The following is a 24,957-nucleotide window of genomic DNA, read 5'->3' on the forward strand; positions in this document are numbered from 1 at the left end:
TATGAGAAACGTGGCATATGATTGGACGTTGGGACTCGGCCTTCTGCGGTTGTTGTGGCGAATTAACCAATGGGATTGAAGATGATGTTGTAATGGCGTTCTGTCGTTATTCGCTGTGTTTCAAACCGTATTGAGCAACCTACCTAGTAGATATCTAGGCGTTTCAAACGCCCAAAAATGACGTAAGTGATGCAGCTCATGAGGTTTCGAGACACAGCCTGCGAATGCAACATGGCTGCGCGTGAAGTTGCGTTAGCTTTGTGTTAGCCTGTTTTTGAATGTTGTTTTGCTCTTTGTATTTAATATATGGCCTTATCTACACATTTAAAGCCATCACAGTTGATTTACATCCTTAGATAGTGTGGGTTTTAGGAAGTGATTGTAGCTAATAATGCGCAGAAAGTAGAGCAAGCAGACATATATGTACCTTTGAAAATTATTATTTATCTTTTCCCAACAGTATCCATTAAGAAATAGTTTTCTTTCTAAGCCCTTCAAAGTCGTTAAGATGCCCGATATCAAGGTGACGCCTTTAGGTAAGAAGTTTAATTTACCTACTAGGTAACACTTAATAATAACTTTCATTAAAAAGGCATTAACTGACATTATATTAAACAGTAAGTCAGTGCACATTGAAAAAAAGAATAATTTATGAAAATATAATGGGTCAAATATAATGATCAACATTATGAATTTATATGATGTATTTGAATGAACATTAATGCCCTGTTAAAGGAATAGTTCACCCCAAAATTAAAATGATCGCATCATTTACTCACTTACATGCCTTCCAAGATGTCTATGACTTCTGCTGAATATAAAAGAAGATTTTTAGAAGAATATCTCAGCTCTGTAGGTCCATACAATGCAAGTGAATGGTGGCCAGAACTTTGAAGCTCCAAAAAGCATATAAAGGCAGCATAAAAGTAATCCACATGACTCCAGTGGTTTAATCTATGTCAACTGAAGCGATCCGATCGGTTTTGGTTGAGAACAGACCAAAATAAAACTCCTATTTCACTATAAATCTCGAAATTGCTCTCTCTAGGCACTGTAGTGATTTTAAGCTCGAATAAACTTTCTAGTATTTGACGCATGCACAGAGTGCTAGTTGGTACAAGAAAGTGTAATAGAGCTTAAAATCATGATCGTCAAGGAGACTGCAGATTTCAAAACTTTTAGTGAAAAAGGAGTAATATTTTGGTCAGTTCTCAGCAACACCTATCATATCGCTTCTGAAGACATGGATTAAACTACTGGAGTCGTATGGATGTGCTTTTTGGAGCTTTAAAAAATTTGGTCGCCTTTCACTTGCATTGGAAGGACCTACAGAGCTGAGAAATTCTTCTAAAATCTTCATTTATGTTCGGCAGAAGAAAGAAAGTCATACACATCTGGGATGGCATGAGGGTGAGTAAATGATGAGAGAATTTTCCTTTTTGGGTGAACTGTCCCTTTAAGCATTGTTATACTTGAAAATTAGTTGTATATAAATTTGTATGGCATTTTATTATAGATTATTTTATTGCATTGTGACTCCTAATATTAAGTGGTTTTTATTTGTAAATACAGTATGATATAATTTTACAATATTTACCATTAATGGCCAAGCACCAGGGGCTTGATTTACGAAATTTTTTAAGAATGAAATTCTTCTTAACTACTATTTTCTTCTTATTGTCTAACTTAAGAATATTGTGTATTCATGGAAAGACCTCTAACGAATGTTCTTATGAATACTCCAGGTGTAATAGAAGATTTATGTGAGAATTGTATCTGTTGTATCTTCCAGGGGCTGGTCAGGATGTTGGCCGCAGCTGTATTTTGGTCTCCATAGGAGGCAAAAACATCATGCTTGATTGTGGAATGCACATGGGTTACAACGATGATGTGAGTTTTTCATTAAAGCAATGTAACCAATCTTGCTTTGTTTCTCTTACCTGTATTTTGATTAAAACTAGCTTTCAGCTTTCTGTGTTTGATATGTTTGTCTCCTCTTTTGCCTTACAGAGGCGTTTCCCAGATTTCAGTTACATTACACAAAACGGGCGTCTCACTGAGTTCTTGGACTGTGTCATTATAAGGTTTGTTTAAATTCGCTATGTATTTTTGTATTGTAACGTTGTTCCTGTCCTCCGTTGCGAGTTTTCCTCCTTTGTTTCTTTTCGCTCAGTCATTTCCATCTGGATCACTGTGGTGCTCTTCCCTACATGAGTGAGATGGTGGGTTATGACGGGCCCATTTACATGACCCACCCCACCAAAGCCATCTGCCCCATCCTGCTGGAGGACTTCAGAAAGATTACAGTGGACAAAAAGGGAGAGACCAACTTTTTCACTTCACAAATGATTAAAGACTGCATGAAGAAAGTGGTGCCTTTAAATCTCCACCAAACCGTTCAGGTAAAAGCGCAATAACTTTGAGACAGCTTTTGTAAGTGCAGACCCCTCTGGAAATGTTTTGGAATGTTGCGACTTATGCCACAAAATCTGGAACCTTATAAAAAGGCTAAAACATTATTTATGGATAAGGATATGTGGATAAATTCAGAATAATAAACCACATAATAGATAATGTATGTTTAAAGAAAAAAATAGTATGTGATATATTACACAGTATGAAATACTTAACATTTTATGCTCGTGTTGTATACTTCACATTTTGGCAAATTTAGAAGGTCTTCCAGATATTCTGTGGAAACAATGTTACTTGCTCGCCCCTTTTTGGATTGGTTTGGGTGTTGGTGGTGAGTGTTGAGTGGTTGGAGACATGATTGACCTCCGGTTACTCTTGGCACAACCCCTTCTGCCCTAATCAAGCTGATCAACTAACCATTGTCAGAAGCTGAGCTGCTGAGCAGGCAGGGCATAAAAGCCTGTGTTTTGAGCTTCGTAGGGAGAGTAGATGTTGAGGTTGTAGCAGCTAACCAGGCTGCTCTCCACACTTTTTACTTTCTTGAAATTCTTTTTTTATTTCCTCTTTAAGTCGGAGTCTTTATTTGGACTCTTTAGTGGGTGTTTTGGAAACATGACACCTTTAAGCACTATGTTTCAGTTCATTTTTGAGTCTAGTTAAGTTTCATTTCCCCTTTGTTGTGACCTGTCAGGGCGACCACTGTACAGGTCATAACAAGAATGTTTGCATACTGTGCACAGATAAACATAGTATGTAATGCATTCATACTAGGAGGATTATGCTATTTTAATTATACCTCTGACTGATGGCAGTTTTATTTTATTTCCCCCAATCAAGGTAGATGAAGAGCTTGAGATCAAAGCGTACTATGCGGGTCATGTACTAGGAGCCGCCATGGTCCAAATTAAAGTTGGCTTGGAGTCTGTTGTCTACACAGTGAGTGTTAATTTACCTTTTACACACTTTAGTTTTATAATGTGTCATCTTTATTGTTATGTGTCCATGTGTAAAATCATGTTTTAATCTATTCGTATAGGGGGATTACAATATGACACCAGACAGACATTTGGGGTGAGTAAAATCGTACTATTATTTATTATATTTACTTTTTTTAATCCCTTTTCTCCCAATTTGGAATGCCCAATTCCCACTACTTAGTAGGTCCTCATGGTGGCACGGTTACTCACCGCAATCCGGGTGGTGGAGGACAAATCTCAGTTGCCTCCGCTTATGAGATAGTCAGTCTACGCATCTTATAAAGTGGCTTGCTGTGCATGACACAGTGGAGACTCGCAGCATGTGGAGGCTCATGCTACTCTCCGTATTAAGCACTCAAAATAGGTCTGACAACTGTATTCTGCTGCTGTGTGAACGTGGCCAAGGTGTTGTCAAACCAATATCAATGTTTGTCTTGTCAAACGTTAGCTATCTAGTTTGTTAAGGCAACAACATTCATACCGTTTTAGTTTATCATGTGTCTAAATGCTTTAACGTTTAAATTCTCTTAAAATATTTACCCAGAGCTGCCTGGATTGACAAATGCCGGCCAGATATTCTGATATCAGAGTCCACGTACGCCACCACGATCAGAGACTCTAAGCGTTGCAGGGAAAGAGATTTCTTGAAGAAAGTTCATGAAACAGTAGAACGAGGAGGGAAGGTAAGAGATGCTGATGTTAGTTTAATCAAACACCTCCTTCTCTAAGTATGTTAATGTGTGTTTGTGTTATTTTCAGCATGGTATCTCTCTGTTTTAGGTTTTGATTCCAGTGTTTGCTCTGGGAAGAGCACAAGAGCTCTGTATTCTGTTGGAGACATTCTGGTGAGCTTGAATAAACAAACTCTATAAATGAATAAACCCCATAATCGCCAATATGAATGGTTTGTAACAGCTGGTGTTTCACTTTAAAAGGGAGCGAATGAATCTGAAAGCCCCCATCTACTTCTCCACTGGGCTGACGGAGAAAGCCAATCACTACTACAAGCTCTTCATCACCTGGACAAATCAGAAGATACGCAAAACCTTCGTACAAAGAAACATGTTCGAGTTCAAACACATCAAAGCTTTTGATCGCTCCTATGCGGATAACCCTGGACCAATGGTAAGATTCTTTTAAAGAAATCACTGACGTAATATAGTCTTGCTTTATATATTTGGCAGTTTAAACTATAGGATAATTTATATGGAAGTATCTATGAATTTGATATTATTCAGTGTTACAGTAGCATCCTGTTATTACAAGATTATCGCAAGTGGATTACGATGTAAATTGGTGTGAATGTTCTGTAATCCTAGAATATTTCCACCAATAGAATGTTAGTGCACATAGAGCATGTTAGAGGTGGATTGGTGACTAGAAGTGTAACAAATGAGTGCTTCTTATGGCGGATAGTTCACTGTAGAAGATTAGACTTTGATTAATCTGTGCCCTCAGGTTGTGTTTGCGACCCCAGGAATGTTGCATGCTGGGCAGTCTTTACAGATATTCAAGAAATGGGCAGGCAATGAAAAGAACATGGTAAGGCAGCTGTATAAATCTGCTTTATTCAGCTTTTTGTTAAATACCAAATATTTGAGTTTAGTGGGTTTTTTTTTTTTTAGGTTATTATGCCAGGGTACTGTGTACAAGGCACTGTGGGACACAAGATCCTGAATGGACAGAAGAAACTGGAAATGGAGGGAAGAGCAACGGTAAATAGTGGCAGTTAGTTACAACCTTTTCAGGTGGTGGTGGCATAGTGGGCTAAAGCACATAACTGGTACTCAGAAGGTTGCTGGTTCGATCCCCACAGCCATCACCATTGTGTCCTTGAGCAAGGCACTTAACTCCAGGTTGCTCCGGGACTATTGTCCCTGTAATAAGTAAGTCGCTTTGGATAAAAGCGTCTGCCAAATGCATAAATGTATATGTAAACCTTTTTTAAACCTCACTAGATGGCACTAGAGAGCTCTAAATTGCTGTTTACCCTTATTTTATTGTTGATTTGTTTTAGGTTCTTAAATCAAACCAGGAGCAAAGCATGTTTCACATGTTTCCTAAGAATTTGAAGAAGACTTATTTGTTTGTTTGTGTGTGTTTTCAGTTGGAAGTGAAGTTGCAGGTGGAGTACATGTCTTTCAGTGCTCATGCTGATGCTAAAGGCATCATGCAACTGATCCGCATGGCAGAACCGCGGAACATGCTGCTGGTGCACGGAGAAGCCAAGAAGATGGAGTTCCTCAAAGACAAGATCGAACAGGAATTCAGTAGGTTTTCTAAAGACATTTTCCATAATGCACTTTGAACTTTTATTAATTCATTGTTTTAACTTCAGTCAGTACAGAATGTTTTCCAATGATTTTGTAATACAGTGATGGCCGAAGTCTTGTACACTGGTACACAAAGATAAGCCAATCAAAACAGAGGTCATTACATGACAAATCTTAAAGGTACAGTAGCAAAAAAGGTCATGTAAACAATAGCAAAAAATTGTCATGTTTAAGTGGATATAATCATAAAATGCTACAAAAATGTAGAATATGTCCCCTTTAATGGTCTACTTTATTGTATGAAGAAAAACCTTGTCTCAGTAACTAGTATTAGTGTTTTTTATACTTATTTCTTAGTGATGTAAAAATATTGATTTTCCGATGCTTTGTGATCTTCATTTGATATTGATTCTCTAACCCCAAGATTGATCTGTTACTCAGCACAGAGATCTTTTCACTACGTGAAGAGTAAAAGTTTGGTTTGACGCATTCCGTGTAATTTATGTCCAAAGACGAGATCCACACAATCAATCTGTTCTTTTAATATCCTTTCTGTTCTTTACAGTCAGTTGTTGATCAGAAGCAACAAAAAATAAACATTTAATTCTAATAAAAAAGCTGTGTGACTACACTCTGTTAACTGAAACACTTCTGTGAGACGCTCACTGAACCGCCGCTGTTCTTAAAGAGACAGTTCCATTTTAGCACTTGTACTACATATCAATGTAAACACTTGTTAATAGTACGAATTATGCATTTAAACAATAAACATGCAATAAAATGTGTATATATGCAGTATATGCAATTTCATGACATCATATTTATTGATGGAATGATACATGGATTTGTACATTTTTAAAAAGCTAATTGTAACATTTGTAAAATTCATATTTTCATAATGTACCTAGTTAGAAAGTTCACTATATAATTAATAGCATTAGCTGAGAGAGAATTTCTTTCATCTGTAAGCAAAATGGGCATTATAATCGAAATATACCCATATGAATTGGAATCGAATCGGATTTGAATCGAATTGGATAATGTGTGTCAATACCTAGCCCTAGGGCTGAAGTAAATATCTTTTGTTTTATTTCATGCAGGTATCAGTTGCTTCATGCCAGCCAACGGAGAGACAACAACTGTAGTGACGAACCCCAGCGTACCCGTGGACATCTCACTCAATCTACTGAAGCGAGAGATGGCTCTTGGAGGTGATCAATTACACATACACCAAGGGCCTCTGAGATATGGTCATCTGAGATGGAGTTTTTGCTCCTGTTATTTTTGTGTTCACTCGTAATCGGTGTGGTTCTTTAAAAGTTTCTGTATTGTGACCTTCTGTAGTTTCAGTATGGCCTCACTGCTCTTGAATAGTTCACCCCAAAATTATTTTACTCACCCTAAAGTCATTCCAAACCAATATGACTTTCTTTCTTGTGTGGAACACAAAAGCAGACACTTTGAAAAATGTTCATGCTGCTCTTTTTTTTTTTTTTTCTTTTTTTTTTTTTAAACAGTGAAAGCATATAGTGGCCTGGAGTTGTCAAGCTCCAAAAAGGATAAGGATAAAGCACTTTATTTAGGCCTAAATCTTCTCTCATATTTACATATGCACTATAAAAAAAAATGTACAGGAAAGGATACAATATCTCAAAAGAAGCTGTTGTAGCAGATCTGATCAGTGTAATGACTTAATGTCAAAATAATATCCATAATAACTGTATCTTGACTCAAAATGCCATTTGATAATTAAGGATTTCTAATAAACTTTGTTTACTTCCAGGCCCATTACCTGACCTTAAAAAACCTCGCACCATGCATGGGACGTTAATAATGAAGGACAATGTAGGTTTATGGCTCTTTAGATTGTTACATTTCATAAATTATAAATGACATTTCTGACATGATAAATTCTATGCTCTCTGAACATTTGTGTAGAGTCTGCGGCTGGTTTCTCCAGATCAGGCACTGAAAGAGCTCGGTCTGAGTGAACATCAGCTGCGCTTCACCTGCCGCGTGCAGCTTCATGACCCTCACAGTGACACCCACACACTCGGCCGCATTTACACACATCTAAAGAGGTTAGAACTCATGCACTCTCTACTGTCTTTTGTTTTGGGCTCTTTTCTCGTTTTATGTCACACATTTTAAATACTTAGGTTAGGGGTATGTTCAAGGGCCCATGTATCTTAATTTGAATAGCTTTTATAGTAGAAAAAGTCTAACTCAACCAATGTTCTGCAAGAGGTATCTACATGTTTAGACTGTGGTTAGTATGTGGGGACAAAAGACCGTTTAATGTCCAGTTTGATGGATTTTTATTGCTTTATTGTCTATTGAGATCTTGGCGAGAGCAGTTTTTAAATTCACAGAGCACATTATTGATCTGCAGTGTTGGGTAGGTTACTAAAAAAAGTAACCCGCTACAAATTACTAGCTACTTCTCTCAAATTGTAATCAGATTACTTGATTGATTACTTAATTGAAAAAGTAATCCTCACACTTATAAGTTACTTTCTGAAACACTCAATTTTTTTTTTCCGCTCAACAAATTCAAAATAATGTCTGTTTTCTCCTTGTTCATTGTCGAACACCCTTCAGCTGTCACAGAAACAAACACACGTACATATGAACATATGAAAATTCACATTTGAATTGTATTACACCTAAATAATATTTTTTTAGAAATATTTGTAACCCAAGTAATGTACTTAAAAGTAATTATTTCCATTGAAAGTCAGTAACTGTAATCTGATTACAAGAATTTAAAATGTAATTCTTTACACTACTTTTTGTGCCTTAAAGTAATTACAGTACAGTAACGAATTACTTTGTAATCCAATTACACCTAACACTGTCGATCAGTCAGTGTTACTCTGTGGCATTAATGTCACAGGAAAATCAAAGTTGAATGAGATTAACATAAATCACATACAAGTGATTTATTTTTCCGAACACACATCATAGTGTGACAGCAAAACGATTACCTTCCAGTCAGTGTGAATGTCAGGAAATGTAGGCAGATACTGTACAACGTCTACGTTTTCTCAGACATTGAGGTTATTTAAGGTCATATCTGTTTTTCTCTATTGCAGTGTATTGAAAACCTACAGCGTTCAACATCTCCCAGACGGCACTGTCAGTGTTGAATCCATCGTTATTAAAGTGACTTCCTCGGCTGAGGAACCAAACCTTAAAGTCATTTTGCTCTCGTGGAGCTATCAGGTAAACAAATGCCAGTACTGACTCTCAGGCTGTTGTTATGCATAGAAATGCCACAGTTCTACTATATATCAGATTTTTGTGTTTTTACTATTACCACACTGTTCTCAAGCCATAATTTACCTAGATTTCAAACCTCATTTTTGATGATGAGAATTAATAACATCATTTGCAAGACATAAACATTTTACTTTCCCTTTCGTGTTTGTACTTATGGAAAAAATAGCTTATTTTCTGTTGTCGTGGTCAGAGACAGTTGGTGTAATGGAATTCGCAACAACTTGCTGCCCACGAGGGAATCTTTTTTTTCTCTTTCTAAACATGAGTTACGTGCATGCTAATATACTAGTACTGTCTTGAGACATTGAATACAATTTTTTATTCTTATTTAATATAATTTTTAAAAAAAAGACCATCTTTATAACTAACATTACATTTTAAAGTTTTACCTTTTGACCTGTTTAATCTTTGTCTCCCTCAGGATGAAGAATTGGGCAGTTTTTTGTCTACATTGTTGAAAAAAGGTTTGCCTGCCTGACTGTGATCAATGTAACTTGCTCCTTTGCCTTTGTTTAAAAAAAATTAAAATAAAGACCTTTTTTAGTTAAATGAATTCATCAAGCTGCCTGTAATGTTTGAAAATATATTTATTTCTTGGTTTTGAAAAGAAAAAAAAAAGGTACAGGTATTTATTTATTTTACAAAATTAGCATTTGAAAACAATATAATGTATTGTTGATGTAAGAAGTTTGTATTCTGTTAATAAAAAATATATATTTGCACTGTAGAAGTACACTTAACATGTTCTTAAAGGAATGTTCTGGGTTCAATACAAGTTAATCTTAATCGAAAGCACTGGTGGCATAATGTTGACTACCACAAAAAAATGATTATTATTTCATCCCTCGTTTATTTAAAAAAATGCAGAAAAAATTGTGATCACAGTAAGGCACTTACAATGCAAGTGAATGCCGCCAGTACATAAACATTAAAATACACACTATTTTAAAAGTATAGCCACAAGACGTAAACATTATACATGTTAACATGATTTTAGTGTAATAAAATCGCTTACCTTATCTGTATTAAATTATAGCCAACTTTGTTGTCATGACGTGGTAAACCCTGGAATCTGGTAAATGTTGTGATGCCAGTAAATCCCTGATTTTATCACACTAAAATCATGTTAACACACAATGTTGGCTTTACTTGTAAAACAGTGTGTATTTGGACTGGCCCCATTCACTTCCATTGTAAGTGCCTTACTGTAAGAAGAATTGACTGAAATGTATTCAATCAGGTATTGTTTTTTCAATACACATGATGTTTTTTAGGTTTAAAAATATAGCACACTGCGCTCAAAACATATTGTTCGGTAAGAATTAAGCCCTTTAAGGTCATTGAACCAAGTCATAAATCATTGGAAATGGAATAAACCCCCTTTTTCCTTTTGAACCTCAGTCTTCTGAGCCTCCACTTGTAGTGGCCCGTGGCAAAGTAGTACAACAGTGGGTCCAAGAGGCTGTTTAAACTGACTAGAGCCATGGTCACTCTGCGGGTGATGTTAATGTTTTTATTCCAGGGCCCTTCAGGGATCCAACGAGTGCGAGACAGAAGATGCACTAAATGCACTATATGATACGGTAGGAAACAGAGAATGGTGATGGCTAGAATGGCATAAATAATTCTCCTTGCCCCGCGTGCAGTGTTGTTTTGAATTCGGGCGATGCGACGTGCCACGATGGGGTAGCACACCAGTATGACCACAGAGGGCAGCAGAGATCCAAAAACAAGACTGCAGGCGCTGTAGGGCGCCAAGTTCTTGCTCCACTCCTCAGCCGAGAAGTTTTCAAAGCACTTTTTCCCTTCAGCTGGCAATGGGCACGTTAACATGAAGGCCAATATCGCCGCACCAGGCACCAACCAAACAGCGGTGCTCACCAGTGTGGTCAGACTTGTGTTGCGAAGTTGCAAGTAGGTGTGAGGGTGAACGGTTGCGATGTAGCGGTCTACGCAGATACAGGTCATGAAGGTGATGCTGATGTAGATGTTGGCGAAAAAGATTGTGCCGGTGATACGGCACATGGCGTCGCCAAATATCCAGTTGCTGTAGTTCAAATGATAGTGGATACGAAATGGCAAGATGCACAAGAAAAGTGTGTCGGCCACCGCCAGGTTGAGGATGTACACGTTCGAAGGAGACTTTTGTTTTATTTTGAAAATGAAGTAGTACAAAGCTCCCAGATTTCCTATTAGCCCAAAAAACAAGACCACGCTGTACACTGGTGGGAAGAGGTAGTACTGAAAAATTTGCATATCTGCCGTGTCAGGATTTGAAGCGTTTGGGTCTAGGCCTATTGAAGATGTATCCATGATGTTCAGATTAAGCTTGAGAAACTTGAGTTTGCCTTTGTGAGCCTGTGCTTTCACGATTACAATGGATTACAATGCAGAGAAAATGAAATGCATTACTGCATCGGTGTTAATGAACAGTCATTATTTTGCTCACAAATCTGTTTTTCTGGGACGGCAAACCATCAGGAAGAGGTGAAAGTGTGTTTTCTTTTCACAAAGTATCCGCTGTGAAAAGAAAACATTACCAATATAAATAAACACATTCAAAATCTGGGTTTCAAAATCTAATTTAAATCTGGACAAAACAGTTTGAAGCATTTATAACAAAGTTGAGATGCAAAATGTAAACAAAATATTTAAAGGAATGTTCTACATTTAATACAAGTTAAGTGCAATCGACAGCATTTGTGGCGTAATATTGATAACCACAGAAAATAATTTCGATTGGTCCCATATTTATTTTGGTTACAGTAAGGCCTTACGATGATGGCCCCATTCACTTCCATTGTAAGTGCCTCATGCTGCATTCACACTGTGTCGGAATTACTGTTATTTTGAGAGGTTCTACTCTGAGCCGTTCATGTCCTGGGACCTCGAAAGTTATTTGTTTAACATCAAAATATTTATCACGACATTAATACACCTCTATATGTTCTCACAAAATGTTTAAGAACAAAGAAAATGCGCCAGGTAACGACGGCATAAAAAAATGGCATATCAAAGTGTGCGTCTCAATCAGCTCCCTAGTTCACTAGTAAGGGCACGGATCAGGGAGTCAGCTGTTTCTAGGACTGTCTCAATTACTTACATAATCGTTCCAGTCCACTTAAACGTTTGCTCCCTAAAAATTCCTACAATGCACCGTAAAACCAGGGAGCATTGTTGCTCACTATAGGTGCATCCCAAACGCACACTTAAGCACTGTTCTATGTCATTTTGTAGTGTATAGTGTGAGAAGTATGTTAACACTGAAAATGCAATAAAAAGAAGTGTACTGTGAGTACCCGGATGATGCACATCATCTACCGTCAAAACGGAGTGTGGAATGTTGGACACTTCATGCACTTAATGCTCCCGGCTTGCCGTACGTTTCGAAAGGGGTGGAGTTACCCATCCTGGATGTTGGTCTGACAAAACAATTGTTAATAATGGAGAATGTAGCAACTAGCGAAACTTCAGTTTAGACAGCACCTTACAAATGCGAGTTGAATGCTTTACCATCACCTCACATTGTGTGAATATGTACGTTGTTTGAGATGTACACTCACTGAGCACTTTATTAGGTACATCTGTACACCTACTTATTCATGGGATTATCGAATCAGCCAATCGTGTGGCAGCAGTGCAATGCATAAAATCATGCAGTTACGGGTCAGGAGTTTCAGTTAATGTTCACATCAACCATCAGAATGGGGAAAAATTGTGATCTCAGTAATTTGGACCATGGCATGATTGCTGGTGCCAAACGGGCTGGTTGGAGTATTTCTGTAACTGCTGATCTCCTTGGATTTTCATGCACAACAGTCTTTAGAGTTTACTCAGAATGGTGCCAAAAACATACAGTGAGCAGCAGTTCTGCGGACGGAAATGCCTTGTTGATGAGAGACGTCAACGGAGAATGGCCAGACTGGTTCGAGCTGACAGAAAGGCTATGGTAACTCAGATAACCACTCTGTACAACTGTAGTGAGCAGAATAGCATCTCAGAATGCACAACACATCGAACCTTGAGGCAGATGGGCTACAAAAGCAGAAGACCACATCAGGCACTTTATTGGGACCATTATGTTTCTAATGAAGTGCTCAGTGAGTGTAAGTGTTGAACTGAGGTTGGCTAATGCGCTCAAGTTTGCGGCAACACGTTGCATGTGTTTGAAACATTCCGTCAGCTGTTAAACGGCGAATGCTTCCATGTAAGTAAAAAATAACAAAAACGTTAAGTGTTTCATTTGGATGATATTTCACTTTAAACAATCAAACACAGCTGAGGGCATGGTGTATATTGTAAGTGCATAGTGTATAGTGCATCATTTGGGACGCAGCTTATGTTCCCTCGTAGGAAACGTCGTTATGTCTTCTGAAGTCTCTCAAGTCCTTAAAAGACAAGTACAAGTGTAAAACTATGAAGTCAGAGCCTATGTTTTAATGTGTGAGCTCGTAATCATGTCGCAGGTGATTGAGTCAGAAGTGTCTCCTTGCCAGTGCTCGAATTCGTGTTCACAGTACATGGATTCATGACACAGGGAGCTGATTGAGACACACCCATCCAGAATCATGTGTTTACTACCTTTGACTGTTGAGGCCGCTGCCATGTTGGATCTTTTTACATGACGGCATGACTGTCAAGTCAGAGCTTTCATAGAATTCCAAGTTTAAAACTTGTAATTACGAGTCCTTCGAAGACGAAAATGCTTTTTACAAGTCGTAATCTCGTAATTATGGTAAATGATGTGGATGTACCGTTAGTGCAACCACAATTTTTGCTTTCAAAAAGGATTGAGTAATGTGGTAATCAACATTATGCCACTAATGCTTTTGATTGAGCATTTGATTAAGATTCTGCACTATTTCTAGACCATGAATCAAATAAGCAAATTTGTGACATTTACCATGTTAACTCCTTTGTACAATAGGTCAGATTTAGATGCTTCTTTTAAAACACATAAGATGCTCTTTGGAACATTCTCAAATCATGCTGGATAACATCAGGTTTTGCACAAACTTGCGGAGTCTGTCAGTTCAAATGCATGCAAAAGGTAGAGAGACCAAATACTAAGAAATTCTGAGATTCATTTATGTTTCTTAATTCAACCTTTAACTCAAATTGTTATGCTGATAATAATTTGTAATGGAAAAAACATTGTATTAAATTGGAAAAATGTCAAATAGAAGCATGCACACTACAAAAATTAAACAATTCATTTTAAAGTATACTTTACTTACAAGGTTTGAAATTCAGCTTCCTTGTATCCTAAGAAGAGAACTGAAGCAGAAAGATATTTATTTTCACATCAGGTCATCAGAAAGCTAGCTGTGTTGTTCTGTCAGTGGTGGAAACTTGCTGTGGTTTATGCATGGTGTTATAAAAAAGGCAGAACAGGAAACTTTGAAAGTGCAGCCTCCCCCAGACTTTTGTAGGTGACTTGGGGGACATGCACACATTTTTGCATGTGGAAATTATGCAGTTCATGTTCCACGTGCAATTACTAAATTTGTTTAGTTGGTTTGATAGACACATGACTAGTCCATTCTGAGCCACACGCAGTGGCCCCAAATAGTATTTGGACACTCCAGTTATACTTAAAAATGTACGAATTTCATTGCATTCATTTTAAAGAAAGATCGCACAAGCAAAACATTTAAAAAAGACGCTTCTTTATTTCTAAACTATGAAACAATAGATACTGTTCAAAATGAAGGCAAAAACTATTTTCATTGCATAGGTAAGAGGATATCTAACCAAGTGGCATCTGCAAACACATGCTGCTGGACCTTTTCTTAGTAACTTTTATAAACTAAGGTCATTCATTACCTTAATTGAATTAAAGAGTTTTTACACAAAATTGAATGTCTTTCATTCTGATTAAGTAAGTTTCATTGAGCCAGCAAAGTTTTGTTGTATTAGGTCAAATGAATGCACTATAGCAGTTTTAACTCAACTTTATTAGGTTTGTCCGACTCAATTTACTAAGGTTTATTCAATCATTTTCTTATGTTGGTCCAACATAATTTATTTTATTAATCATTAATACTGTATATGTCAGGTGAGCAAGTGTAAGGACAGTGAAACTGTTGCACTGATAATTTAATAGCAGCTGCTTATAGAGCTAAGTAGCACTTAATTCAAGTATCATTTGAGAAGTGAAAGTCCATCCACAAACTAAGCAAAAACGGCCTTTTTCACCACAATGGTAACCTCCAAAATTTCAGCATAACAGACACTCAGAGGCGGATTGACCATCAGGAGAACGGGGACATTTCCCGGTGGGCCGGCTACGAAACAGGGCCGTAAGACACATAACACACGCCTTTACATTTAGATTTTTTGTAGTTTTCAATTTGCACATTGTTGGAGGACAACATTCGACAAGATGTAGAATGTTTAAAAATACATGAAATTAAAAAATGGCTTTTTCATTTGATTAATCAAAGAATTCGTTGCCAGAAAATCACCTATTATCAAAATATTGTTTATTAAATCATGATTGAATGAGTGATGTCATGCCGCTCTGACGTAATACCTGACGTAATACGGCCATTTTGTGTGGACAGCATTGTAGTTCTTATTTCACAACATTTAAGTGTCACCTCAGTCCGCACATAAGAATCAGGCTTAGACTTTACTGAAAGTTGCTTTTAGTGTCTTTATAAAAAGTTCCTACTCTTACACAAGTCCCACTTTTTGCTAAGAATTTTTAACACTTAAGTCAAAGCTTAAGACTGTTCTAAAGAGCATTTCTGAGTTTTATGCATATGACCCCAGGTCACCATTCACTTGCATTGTAAGGACCAACAGAGCTGAGATATTTTTCTAAAAATCTTTGTTTGTGTTCTGCAGAAGAAAGAAAGTCATACACATCTGGGATGGCATGAGGGTGAGTAAATGATGAGAGAATTTACATTTTTGGGTGAACTATCCCTTTAAATGTGCTGTAAGTGATTTTAGCTGTTCTTAGAATTTCCACAAACTGAGCCGTTGGATTAGCCACGCCCCCTCTTTCCAAAACCCCGCACTCCAAAGATATCAAAAGAGCTTCGACATAGAGCAGAAAGGGTTTTCAAAAACACCAGCAGCAAAATAGTGCCCTCAACTGACAACTCTTATGAGCAACGTGGCATAAAAATGGCGTTAAGCCTCAATAAATTGCTGCAACTACAATACTATGAGAATGCACAAAATGATTGACAGGCAGAAAGTGTTAGAGACGGCCGTGCCCATGGATACATTTTTGTTTGCTGTTTACAGAGTCTAATGCTGTCACAGAGACAGGTGAGATACCTCAGGACACTTATTTCAGTGATATCTTTCTGGGAGTATGACATTTTTTTGCGTACTTTTCCATGAAAAAATAGTTTACAGCATCTTTAAATCAAGTAGTGTCATTTAATCTACTGAGATTAAAAGTCTTTTTCAATGTGTACGATGCCATGTGCAAGCATGATTATGAGTACAATATACATTTTACATGAATGATTTTGTAAATACCATAAAACCTAAGTGCATTGGAGTGGAATTCAAGGAAAATATCTGCACACAAGCAAACGTTCGAGTCAGAGAGGACAAGACTGTGATTTGTGTTGTGGTTTGAGTGCTGCATTGTGTCTTTTGGCCTTTATGAAGTGACAGACCCATTCAGTCAGTGTAGCCCAGTCACATTCCACACTTCCTGTGAGATTGCATGTGGCATTCACCATGGAAAATGGCTCATATGGCTTTGAATGCAGCTTTGCTACCCTGGGATCCAAAAACATGCTATGTACACCAAAATATCTTTGTCTGATTGCATAACATCTCTTGCGAAATAGCTAATAATAGATATTATCAAAGTTTAAGAGAGAGAGAGGACACTGCAAGGATCCATTCTTCAAACTCTGCAGTAACTACTGTATGACAAATTGTGTTACTGTTTTAATTCCTGACATGAACATAATCTAAATAGTGCATAAAACAGTACAGTCATGATGGACGTGCACAGAAAACAGTAGAGAACTGGCAGTGTGAATTCCAAAATTTTCATTTTTGGATGAACTATGTTTTTAACTTACTGTATGTGACTGTGTTTTTGAGAATGGATGTGTTTCCATGTGAATGATCCCATGTAGCTTGCTAGGGAGGAAAATTGGAAGCAGATTTTTAACCAAGATGATCTGAGTGTGCCTCTATGTTGTTTTTTCTCTTCTAAAATGCACTATTTACAGTAACTTTTTCTGCTCAAAGTGCATGGAAAGCCCAGTGTCATAACAGAAAAAGTTTTGGACACAGTGTTGGGGTTGTTCTCATCTGTTAGCATTAATCTTACATTGCATTCCCAGTACTGTAGCAACAGACTTCCTCACAGTGTGTTCCATTCTAATCACTTCAAGTGTGCTGAATTTGACCCGGGCATAATATGTTCTTCATCTCCAAAACCTACATACAGTCTGACAGTGGAAGTTTAATTCTCAGACACTTTTATAATGCACAGAGGACCCTTCACAAACGGCTATGCAATGTATTCCGTGTCATTACGTGATAGCCTTTCTCTAGTGTGATTAAAACACAAAAGGGCATTTCACACTTGAAATTGTTAACCCCAGTCATTCTAAACCCTGGGTAAACAGAATCCTGGGTTATCTTGTTTCATGTTTCAAACTGTTCATACTTTACCCTGGGTTAATAATTAATCCTGGGTATTCATGTTCTGATGTTTCACACTGTACATTAGTAAAACCCCAGGTTAACATTCTTATTTGCATGATTTGACGAATAAAGCTCACGATGGACTACTCTTCTGTTGTTGAAATGTCACCAAGCAAATCAGCTCTGTTTGTCTTTCGTCTTCCGAAATATGCCATGAAAACACAGAATACTGTCTCTTCATCACACCAGCTATCGCGTTCGAGACAGAGAACGTAAACTGTGCATGAAAGTTGGGGAAAGTGCAGTGTGAAAAGCCCGGTGCTAACATCCTTTCAAAATTACAAGTGTGAAACATTGCTATACCCACAGTTAAAAGCAGGGTTTTAAAAGACATTAACCAGGGTTAAGCACAGTGTGAAAAGCCCTACTATATACTGTTCTTTTTCCCCGCAATGCGGTGCTAACCCTGCTCCAGAGAATGGTTTCATAACCCTGGGTTAAAAGCAGTGCTAAGTAACCCTCTTTCAATATTACATGTGTGAAACATTGCTTTACCTGGCGTTAAAATCTGTGTTTTAAAAGACGTTAACCCAGCGTTAAGCGCAGTGTGAAAAGCCCTAGTGTATACCGTCCTTTTGCCCTGCAATTTGTTGCTAACCCTCCTCCGGAGAAGGGTTTCATAACCCTGGGTTAAAAGCAGTGCTAAATAACCCTCTTTCAATATTACATGTGTGAAACTTTGCTTTACCTGGCATTAAAAGCAGTGTTTTAAAGAGGTTAACCCAGTGTTAAGCGCAGTGTGAAAAGACCTACTGTATACCGTCCTTTTTCCCCACAATGCGGTGCTAACCCTGCTCCAGAGAAGGGTTTCATAACTCTGGGTTAAAAGGGGCGCTAACCCACTTTCAAAATTACATGTGTGAAACGTTGTTTTACCCGTGGTTAAAAGCAGGGTTTTAAAAAAAGTTAACACGGGGTTAAGCCCTAATGACAGCAAGGTCAAAACTTTTTAGTGACTTGTTGTGAAACGCAACTAATACTAATCCAGAGAGTTAACTTCGTTTTGACAATGATAATTATGTTTTTAATGTACACAAGAGCTGTCTTTACACAAGTTTGTTTGCTTGTTGCTCATCTTCCCAAATGAACACCACATAAAGTTATCCTTTTAACAATGTCATAAACTTATTTATTTCTTTGCTTGTTTGTTTTTGGAGGCATTGCACAAAGTACTTAGTGGTGCTTGCTTAGGCTCTATTGACTTTGGCCAGTAAGAAAACCACCTACTTACCACCCGGAGCACCATAGCAACTGCATAGCAGCATTCTAAAAACCACCCAGAACACCTTAGCAACCGCTAAGCAATGGTCTGACAAATGCAGAGGTCTTGTAGTCAAAATGACATAATATTTGTAATTTGTCTCTGCTTTCATTTTGAGACCCATTAAATGCTCCCTGGCGGTTGAGAACCATTTTTATGAGTTTAGATTTTATTTTTATAACTTGGCATTTAATAATGCACTTGAGACCCATTTTAAAATGTTGGCATATTGGTCTAGTTCTTGTGACTTTGACTAAGCTGCCTAATCTATTTTAACGGAGCTTAAGGGCGTTTCATTTGTGGATAAAAAGCTATTCTGTCACAAGTGTGTGTTGCAAATAATAATAATAATAATAATAATAATTAATCATTTTTTTGTCTTGTTTTTCAGTAAGAATATGTAAATATCCTTAAAACAAGATACACTTCAGATGCAACTATATATCATAAGTTTATTTTTCTTACCCCATTAGCAAATTGTTTGGGTTTTTTCCCTTGTTTTAAACATAAAGCTAACAAACCTTTGTGAGATTTATGCTTAAAACAACAAAAACAATTTGCCAGTATGGGTATGAAAAATAAACGTAATTCAAGATATATGAAAACAAGTCTTATTACTCTAACTTACTCAGTTTTTCTTCTTGAAGTAATGTATCTTGTTCTACAGATGTTTAGATATTATTACTGGAATACAAGATAAAAATATTCATTAAGAAAATTACATTTATTAATTGGTAATCAGCTTCAAAAACCATCTGCATCTGTTGATTCACTGAGATAAATTGTTTGTCATTTGTGTGTTTCTGGTGGGAAACATTTGGATCTCATGGAACAAAGAACAAGAGTCAGACTGCAGACACTAGTACACTTCTCAGCACAAGAAAGAGGAGAATATGCACTGAGAAAAATGTAAACACACTGAGGATGAATAATGGATCAAAGACAGAATCAAACTTTTGGAAGTGCATGAGAAAGAGAGTGAGAGAGAGAGCATGTATAATGTATAAAGTAATATTGCCAGAAAAGTGGCTGAATCACTCCAGTTGTAGCACCTGCAGTCAGAATGGATACTGTTACACATTGTGTTCAGAAGTGGCTGGTCTCTGCCATCTGCTCATGTGGAGAGAGAGAGAGAGAGAGAGAGAGAGAGAGAGAGAGAGAGAGAGAGAGAGAGAGAGAGAGAGAGCTGGTGAGCATTGGGAAGCATTTGAATCAAAAGTAGGTCAACATCACTGAGACTCTCCAGCAAATCCAGCAAGCCACACTGCTGCAGCACATGTGTGTGCAATGAGACAGACTCACAGCCGAAATCTGAACTGACAGGACATAATTACACACACACAAACACACTTTTAAAGATATTTTCACTAGAATAGTTATAACAAAAAAACAGATATGTATAAAAAAAAAAAAGTATGATCATCTTAGAAACAAATAGCCTCATAGCTGCTCTTTTATTTTTTTAGTTCTTGATTTAAATGCAAATTTTCACTTTATAGATTGATCTATCTATCTATCTGTCTGTCTGTCTGTCTGTCATCTGTTTGTCTGTCATCTACAGGATCTATCTGTCTGTCATCTATCTATCTGTCTGTCTGTCATCTATCTATATATCTGTCTGCCTGCCTGTCTGTCTGTCTATCGATCTAACGATCTATCGGTCTGTCTGTCTGTCTGCCATCTGTCTGTCTGTCTGTCTGTCATCTACAGTATCTATCTGTCTGTCTGTCTGTCATCTGTCTGTCTGTCATCTATCTATCTATCTATCTATCTGTCTGTCTGTCTGCCTGCCTGTCTGTCTGTCTATCGATCTAACGATCTATCGGTCTGTCTGTCTGTCATCTGTCTGTCTGTCTGTCATCTATCTGTCTGTCTGTCTGTCATCTGTCTGTCTGTCATCTATCTATCTATCTGTCTGTCTGTCTGCCTGCCTGTCTGTCTGTCAGTCTATCGATCTAACGATCTATCGGTCTGTCTGTCTGTCTGTCTGTCTGTCATCTGTCTGTCTGTCATCTATCCATCTGTCTGTCTGTCATCTATCTATCTATCTATATGTCTGTCTGTCTGTCTGTCTATCGATCTAACGATCTATCGATCTGTCTGTCTGTCTGTCTGTCTGTCTATCGATCTAACAATCTATCGGTCTGTCTGGCTGTCTGTCTGTCTATGTCTATGTCTATGTCTATGTCTGTCTGTCTATCCATCTAATCTTCAAATGAAGAGATGAAAGGTTACCTATAAATCTCTCTCTCTCTCTCTCTCTCTCTCTCTCTCTCTCTCTCTCTCTCTCTCTCCTCATCCAATTTAGACTGCTGACTCAACAGCCACCAGAAAAGAAAAAAAAAAAAGCTCCAGCTTTGTTCTGTGATAGTCAAAGAGACACAGGAGAATGGGATGTCTCGCTGGATTTGAAAAAGTCTGATTTTAACACTCAGTAGAGGTCTCACATGTGAGACGCAGCTGGAGGCTGGTGTTCCAAGAGCTCAGAAGAGATGTTCCGGTGTCCTCATGATCTGACAGGGGCCGATTCGTGATTCCACGATTAAAAAAATAGTGCCAAACCTGCCAGTGCCACAAGACCAAAAACACAGATGAATTATTTTCAATGTCTTGAATATATTCATTAAATGAAAGAGTAGCACACTTTCAATATAATCAAGATAAGCTTTAAACAATCCTGGCAAAAAATGCAATAAACATGCAATAAACATTGTTATTAAACAACATAAAATGTAACAAAACATAAACAAATAATGTTCATAAAGGCATAAGGAATGAGAAGAAGCATAAATATTTAAATTTATAATATATAATATATTTACATTTCTGGGAACTCCCAATTATTGTTTTTCATCATAATATTAACCATAGTTTACTGTAAAAGAACATGTCTTGTTAAACATAATATATATTTTGCAGATGCTATTTTAAGCCTAGTGTAAATAATGGCAAATATTATTTACAGTTTAGGGGCATCACTGCAGCATGTTTATTGTGTTTATTTAGAGTCCCACACACTACACCAACCCCTACCCCTAAACCTAACCCTAACCTTCCTTTATGAAAATTAACCATGGTTTTACTACAGTAACTATAGTATAACAAAACAAATTTTGTAGTAAAATCATAGTATCCACAAAATTAAACATGGTTACTATATAAAAACTGTAGTAACACCATTGTTAATTGCAAATATTTGCTTTCCACCAAAGACATGGTTACTTCAATATTACTATTGTAAAACTACCTTTATATAATTTTTTATGTATCATTATAAGTAGTATTAAAGAAAACATTAAGAGAGGAGACAGGAAACAGAATGGGGAAAAGCATGTGATAAACATGGAATTGAACGTGGGTCGAACCGGTGTCATGCCCCACACAACTGATGCAACACTTACAATGCAGTTTGGTGTAAATTTCTATATTTCCAATACTATTGGGGTGCAAATAGCCATGCTGTGTGGCAGGTGTTATTTATTTACATTTTCACAGTGAAAGATAAGATAAATAATACTTCTTACTTCTAAAAAAAACATTTTTTAACAACTTTTTACAGTAAAATTACATTGTCTTTTTAAATAAAATGGAATTTTTCACCGTACAGGGTAATGTAACTACCTGTTAACCAATTTAAAAAAAATTCCCATTAAAATTATAATAACATTTTATTTTTTTTACTGTGTACATTCTCTGAAAACAAGTCTATAGTTGTTGCTTATCAGGTGACTTTATCTTGATTTACAGAAAAACAAGACAAAGATACTAATTAACTATGATTTTTTGCAGTGTGTACACAGTGCGCACAATCTAAAGCAGATTCATTTTTCATCAACTAAACCTTACTTTTTATTAGTTACTGTATCTATTGTAAGATTTTGTTTCTGTAATTCAAAGCATCTTCTAATGCAGCCGACGCTTAATTTTTTGGTCATCAAATGGCAGAAAGAGGGTGTTACACAAGAAAAAATGTGAGTGATACTTGTCTAGGATGTGGTTTAGAAAAAAACATGAGGGTGAGTAAATGATGACAAAATTTTCATTTCTGGGTGAACTATCACTTTAAATGCCAATCCCACCCCAAACAGACTGTCATGGCCAGTTCTACACTTCCACTCCACAGGCCACATGCTGATCTGACATCTTAAAAGCGGAAGAGAAGGGTATGAGATCATTCGTAATTCATAGGCTCAGCTTCCCTAATGTGGGATAGGACTAAACAATAGCATTGTGTAAAGGCATGGAGTAAAATCCTTATGCCTCTCCCTCCCCTAGGCCGTCCCATTTACTGTGAATTAATAATGCCCTCTATTTTTGTCTTCTCATAGGAAATGCATGCTGTTGAAATGCTCTAATTTTAAACTTGCCATAAAAATGCTATTAGAACAATTGATATTTTCTGTATATATCTAATTGCTGGCCTTCTACCAATGAATGACTATTGTGAATTACAGAGAGCAATATAGATAATTATACTGAGCTCATTTTAAACATGCCAATTATTAAATATGAAGAAACCAGATTGTCTTTGTGCATATATTTTCTTTATTAAAGGGGTATGGAGGGCATGTTTGGGCCATGTCAGGTTGAGCTTGCATGATAACAACTGATTCTGGCCCATTTTAGGATCTGAGTCTGACTGAAGGAATAATAAATTGCTTGTTAAAGAGGGAACCGTGTAAATGCAGGATGCTACTTTTGTGCTGGTCGTCCAGAATTGTGCAGTTCATATTATGTATCTGTACATGTAGCTATAACAAACCATGAAACTGCTATTAAAACGTTCAGAAATTCATCAATTTTCAGGCCTTCATCAGTTATTTTGTGCACTTTACAAATGCCTTTTAAATACAGATTTTTTTTTGATTTTTTTTTAGCCTTTCTAATAGTATGCAATATTAAACAATAAAAACCAATTATAAAATTACAAATGATTGCATGTTTAAAACTATGATAATCTAAACAAAGAGTGAAATAAACAAAAACCATTTCAGTGTTTATTGTGTGAAAATTATTTCTATGAACTGTCCCACAGTTGTGGCATCATCACCACACCAAACAATTTTGCCCCTAAGATTTTTTTTTTTTCAACTTCAGTGTTAACCAAGTCGATAAAAGTGTCAGTAAAGAGCATGCTTTTTTTTTTTTTTTTTTTTTTTTGCCAAATTATGCAAAAAGTATGAAAATAATATTTTATCGTGTGTATTTAGGATACATAAAGTGTTAGCTATGAAATGAGCCTTAGCAAAACAAAGGAGTTGGCCAATTTATTCCAAAAAGTTAAAAATGTCATTTCCATCACTGTCATTTCCACCACATAATTCTATCATTCTATAATACAACCTGGAATTGACATTGTGTTGGGAACCTTTATGTCAAAAATGACACAAATCTTCTGTGGTATATCATGTACATAAACACTTTTGGACATTGTCAGTAGACAAATTAAATAAACTAGTGAGAGTTTGAAAAAAAAAAAAAAAATGTGACGAGACTTTACTTTCTAGAAGTCCACAGTGCTAAAAGTGCCAAAGTTGAAGAAATACCCGAATATAGATCCACATGTATGGAGTCACTTTACTGTGAATTGTGATTTTTAATGATAGCACTCAACGATTCTGTAACCTGAAACTTGAGTTTCATGTGAAAGCGAACAATGTTTTCACTGGAAATCGTCACAGATGTTTGCATCTTTGCTGCAGCACTTACCAAAGCCTGCCAGAATGCAAATCCCCCTTAGAATCAGGTTTCTCTGTGAGAAAATCTACAAAGTCCAACACTTCCAGATCTCATTCAATACAATGAAGTGAGAGGAGGAAATGTTGTGGTTTTTTAGTTTATCCTGCCAACTGTGGGGAGCAAAAATGGAAGGACCACAGTGGAGGAAAACCCAAACCATCTGAATGAAAAACTATCCATTTTATAATATGTATTTCTGTTTTTGCATGTGACCGTTTTTTTTTTTTTTTTTAATCTGTTGTTTATTATGAAGTTGTTTATTTTTCGCGAATTCTCCATTACGCTTGTCCTGTCCAACCAAACTTACAGCTGTGCC

At 36.9% G+C, this 24,957-nt stretch overlaps 2 protein-coding genes across 2 annotated transcripts; one reads left to right on the top strand and one right to left on the bottom strand.

Annotated features, from left to right (window-relative positions):
• Nucleotides 1–201: 201 nt before the first annotated feature.
• On the top strand, nt 202–9,677 carry ints11 (integrator complex subunit 11). The gene is made up of 17 exons (XM_051662845.1): nt 202–536; nt 1,793–1,890; nt 2,011–2,084; nt 2,174–2,402; nt 3,253–3,351; nt 3,452–3,486; nt 3,937–4,075; nt 4,173–4,237; nt 4,328–4,517; nt 4,851–4,934; nt 5,018–5,107; nt 5,500–5,662; nt 6,766–6,876; nt 7,449–7,510; nt 7,604–7,746; nt 8,761–8,890; nt 9,369–9,677. Exons 1-17 carry the CDS (start codon nt 509–511, stop codon nt 9,423–9,425), a joined length of 1,797 nt encoding a protein of 598 aa, XP_051518805.1. The 5' UTR covers nt 202–508; the 3' UTR covers nt 9,426–9,677.
• Nucleotides 9,678–9,809: 132 nt separating this feature from the next.
• On the bottom strand, nt 9,810–14,294 carry LOC127420507 (lysophosphatidic acid receptor 6). The gene is made up of 2 exons (XM_051662853.1): nt 14,185–14,294; nt 9,810–11,467 (listed from the first exon to the last, which is right to left on the bottom strand). The coding sequence occupies exon 2, from the start codon at nt 11,258–11,260 to the stop codon at nt 10,298–10,300; it is 963 nt and encodes a 320-aa protein (XP_051518813.1). The 5' UTR covers nt 11,261–11,467; nt 14,185–14,294; the 3' UTR covers nt 9,810–10,297.
• Nucleotides 14,295–24,957: the final 10,663 nt, after the last annotated feature.

This window comes from Myxocyprinus asiaticus, chromosome 29 (genome assembly GCF_019703515.2).
Source record: "Myxocyprinus asiaticus isolate MX2 ecotype Aquarium Trade chromosome 29, UBuf_Myxa_2, whole genome shotgun sequence".
Lineage (NCBI taxonomy): Eukaryota > Metazoa > Chordata > Actinopteri > Cypriniformes > Catostomidae > Myxocyprinus > Myxocyprinus asiaticus.

Coding starts and splice junctions, on each gene's coding strand:
- ints11 (XM_051662845.1), top strand. CDS start 509: ATGCCCGATATCAAGGTGACGCCTTTAG. Junction 5,108..5,499: donor AAATGGAGGGAAGAGCAACG/GTAAATAGTGGC, acceptor GTGTGTTTTCAG/TTGGAAGTGAAGTTGCAGGT. Junction 5,663..6,765: donor CAAGATCGAACAGGAATTCA/GTAGGTTTTCTA, acceptor TATTTCATGCAG/GTATCAGTTGCTTCATGCCA.
- LOC127420507 (XM_051662853.1), bottom strand. CDS start 11,260: ATGGATACATCTTCAATAGGCCTAGACCCAAACGCTTCAAATCCTGAC.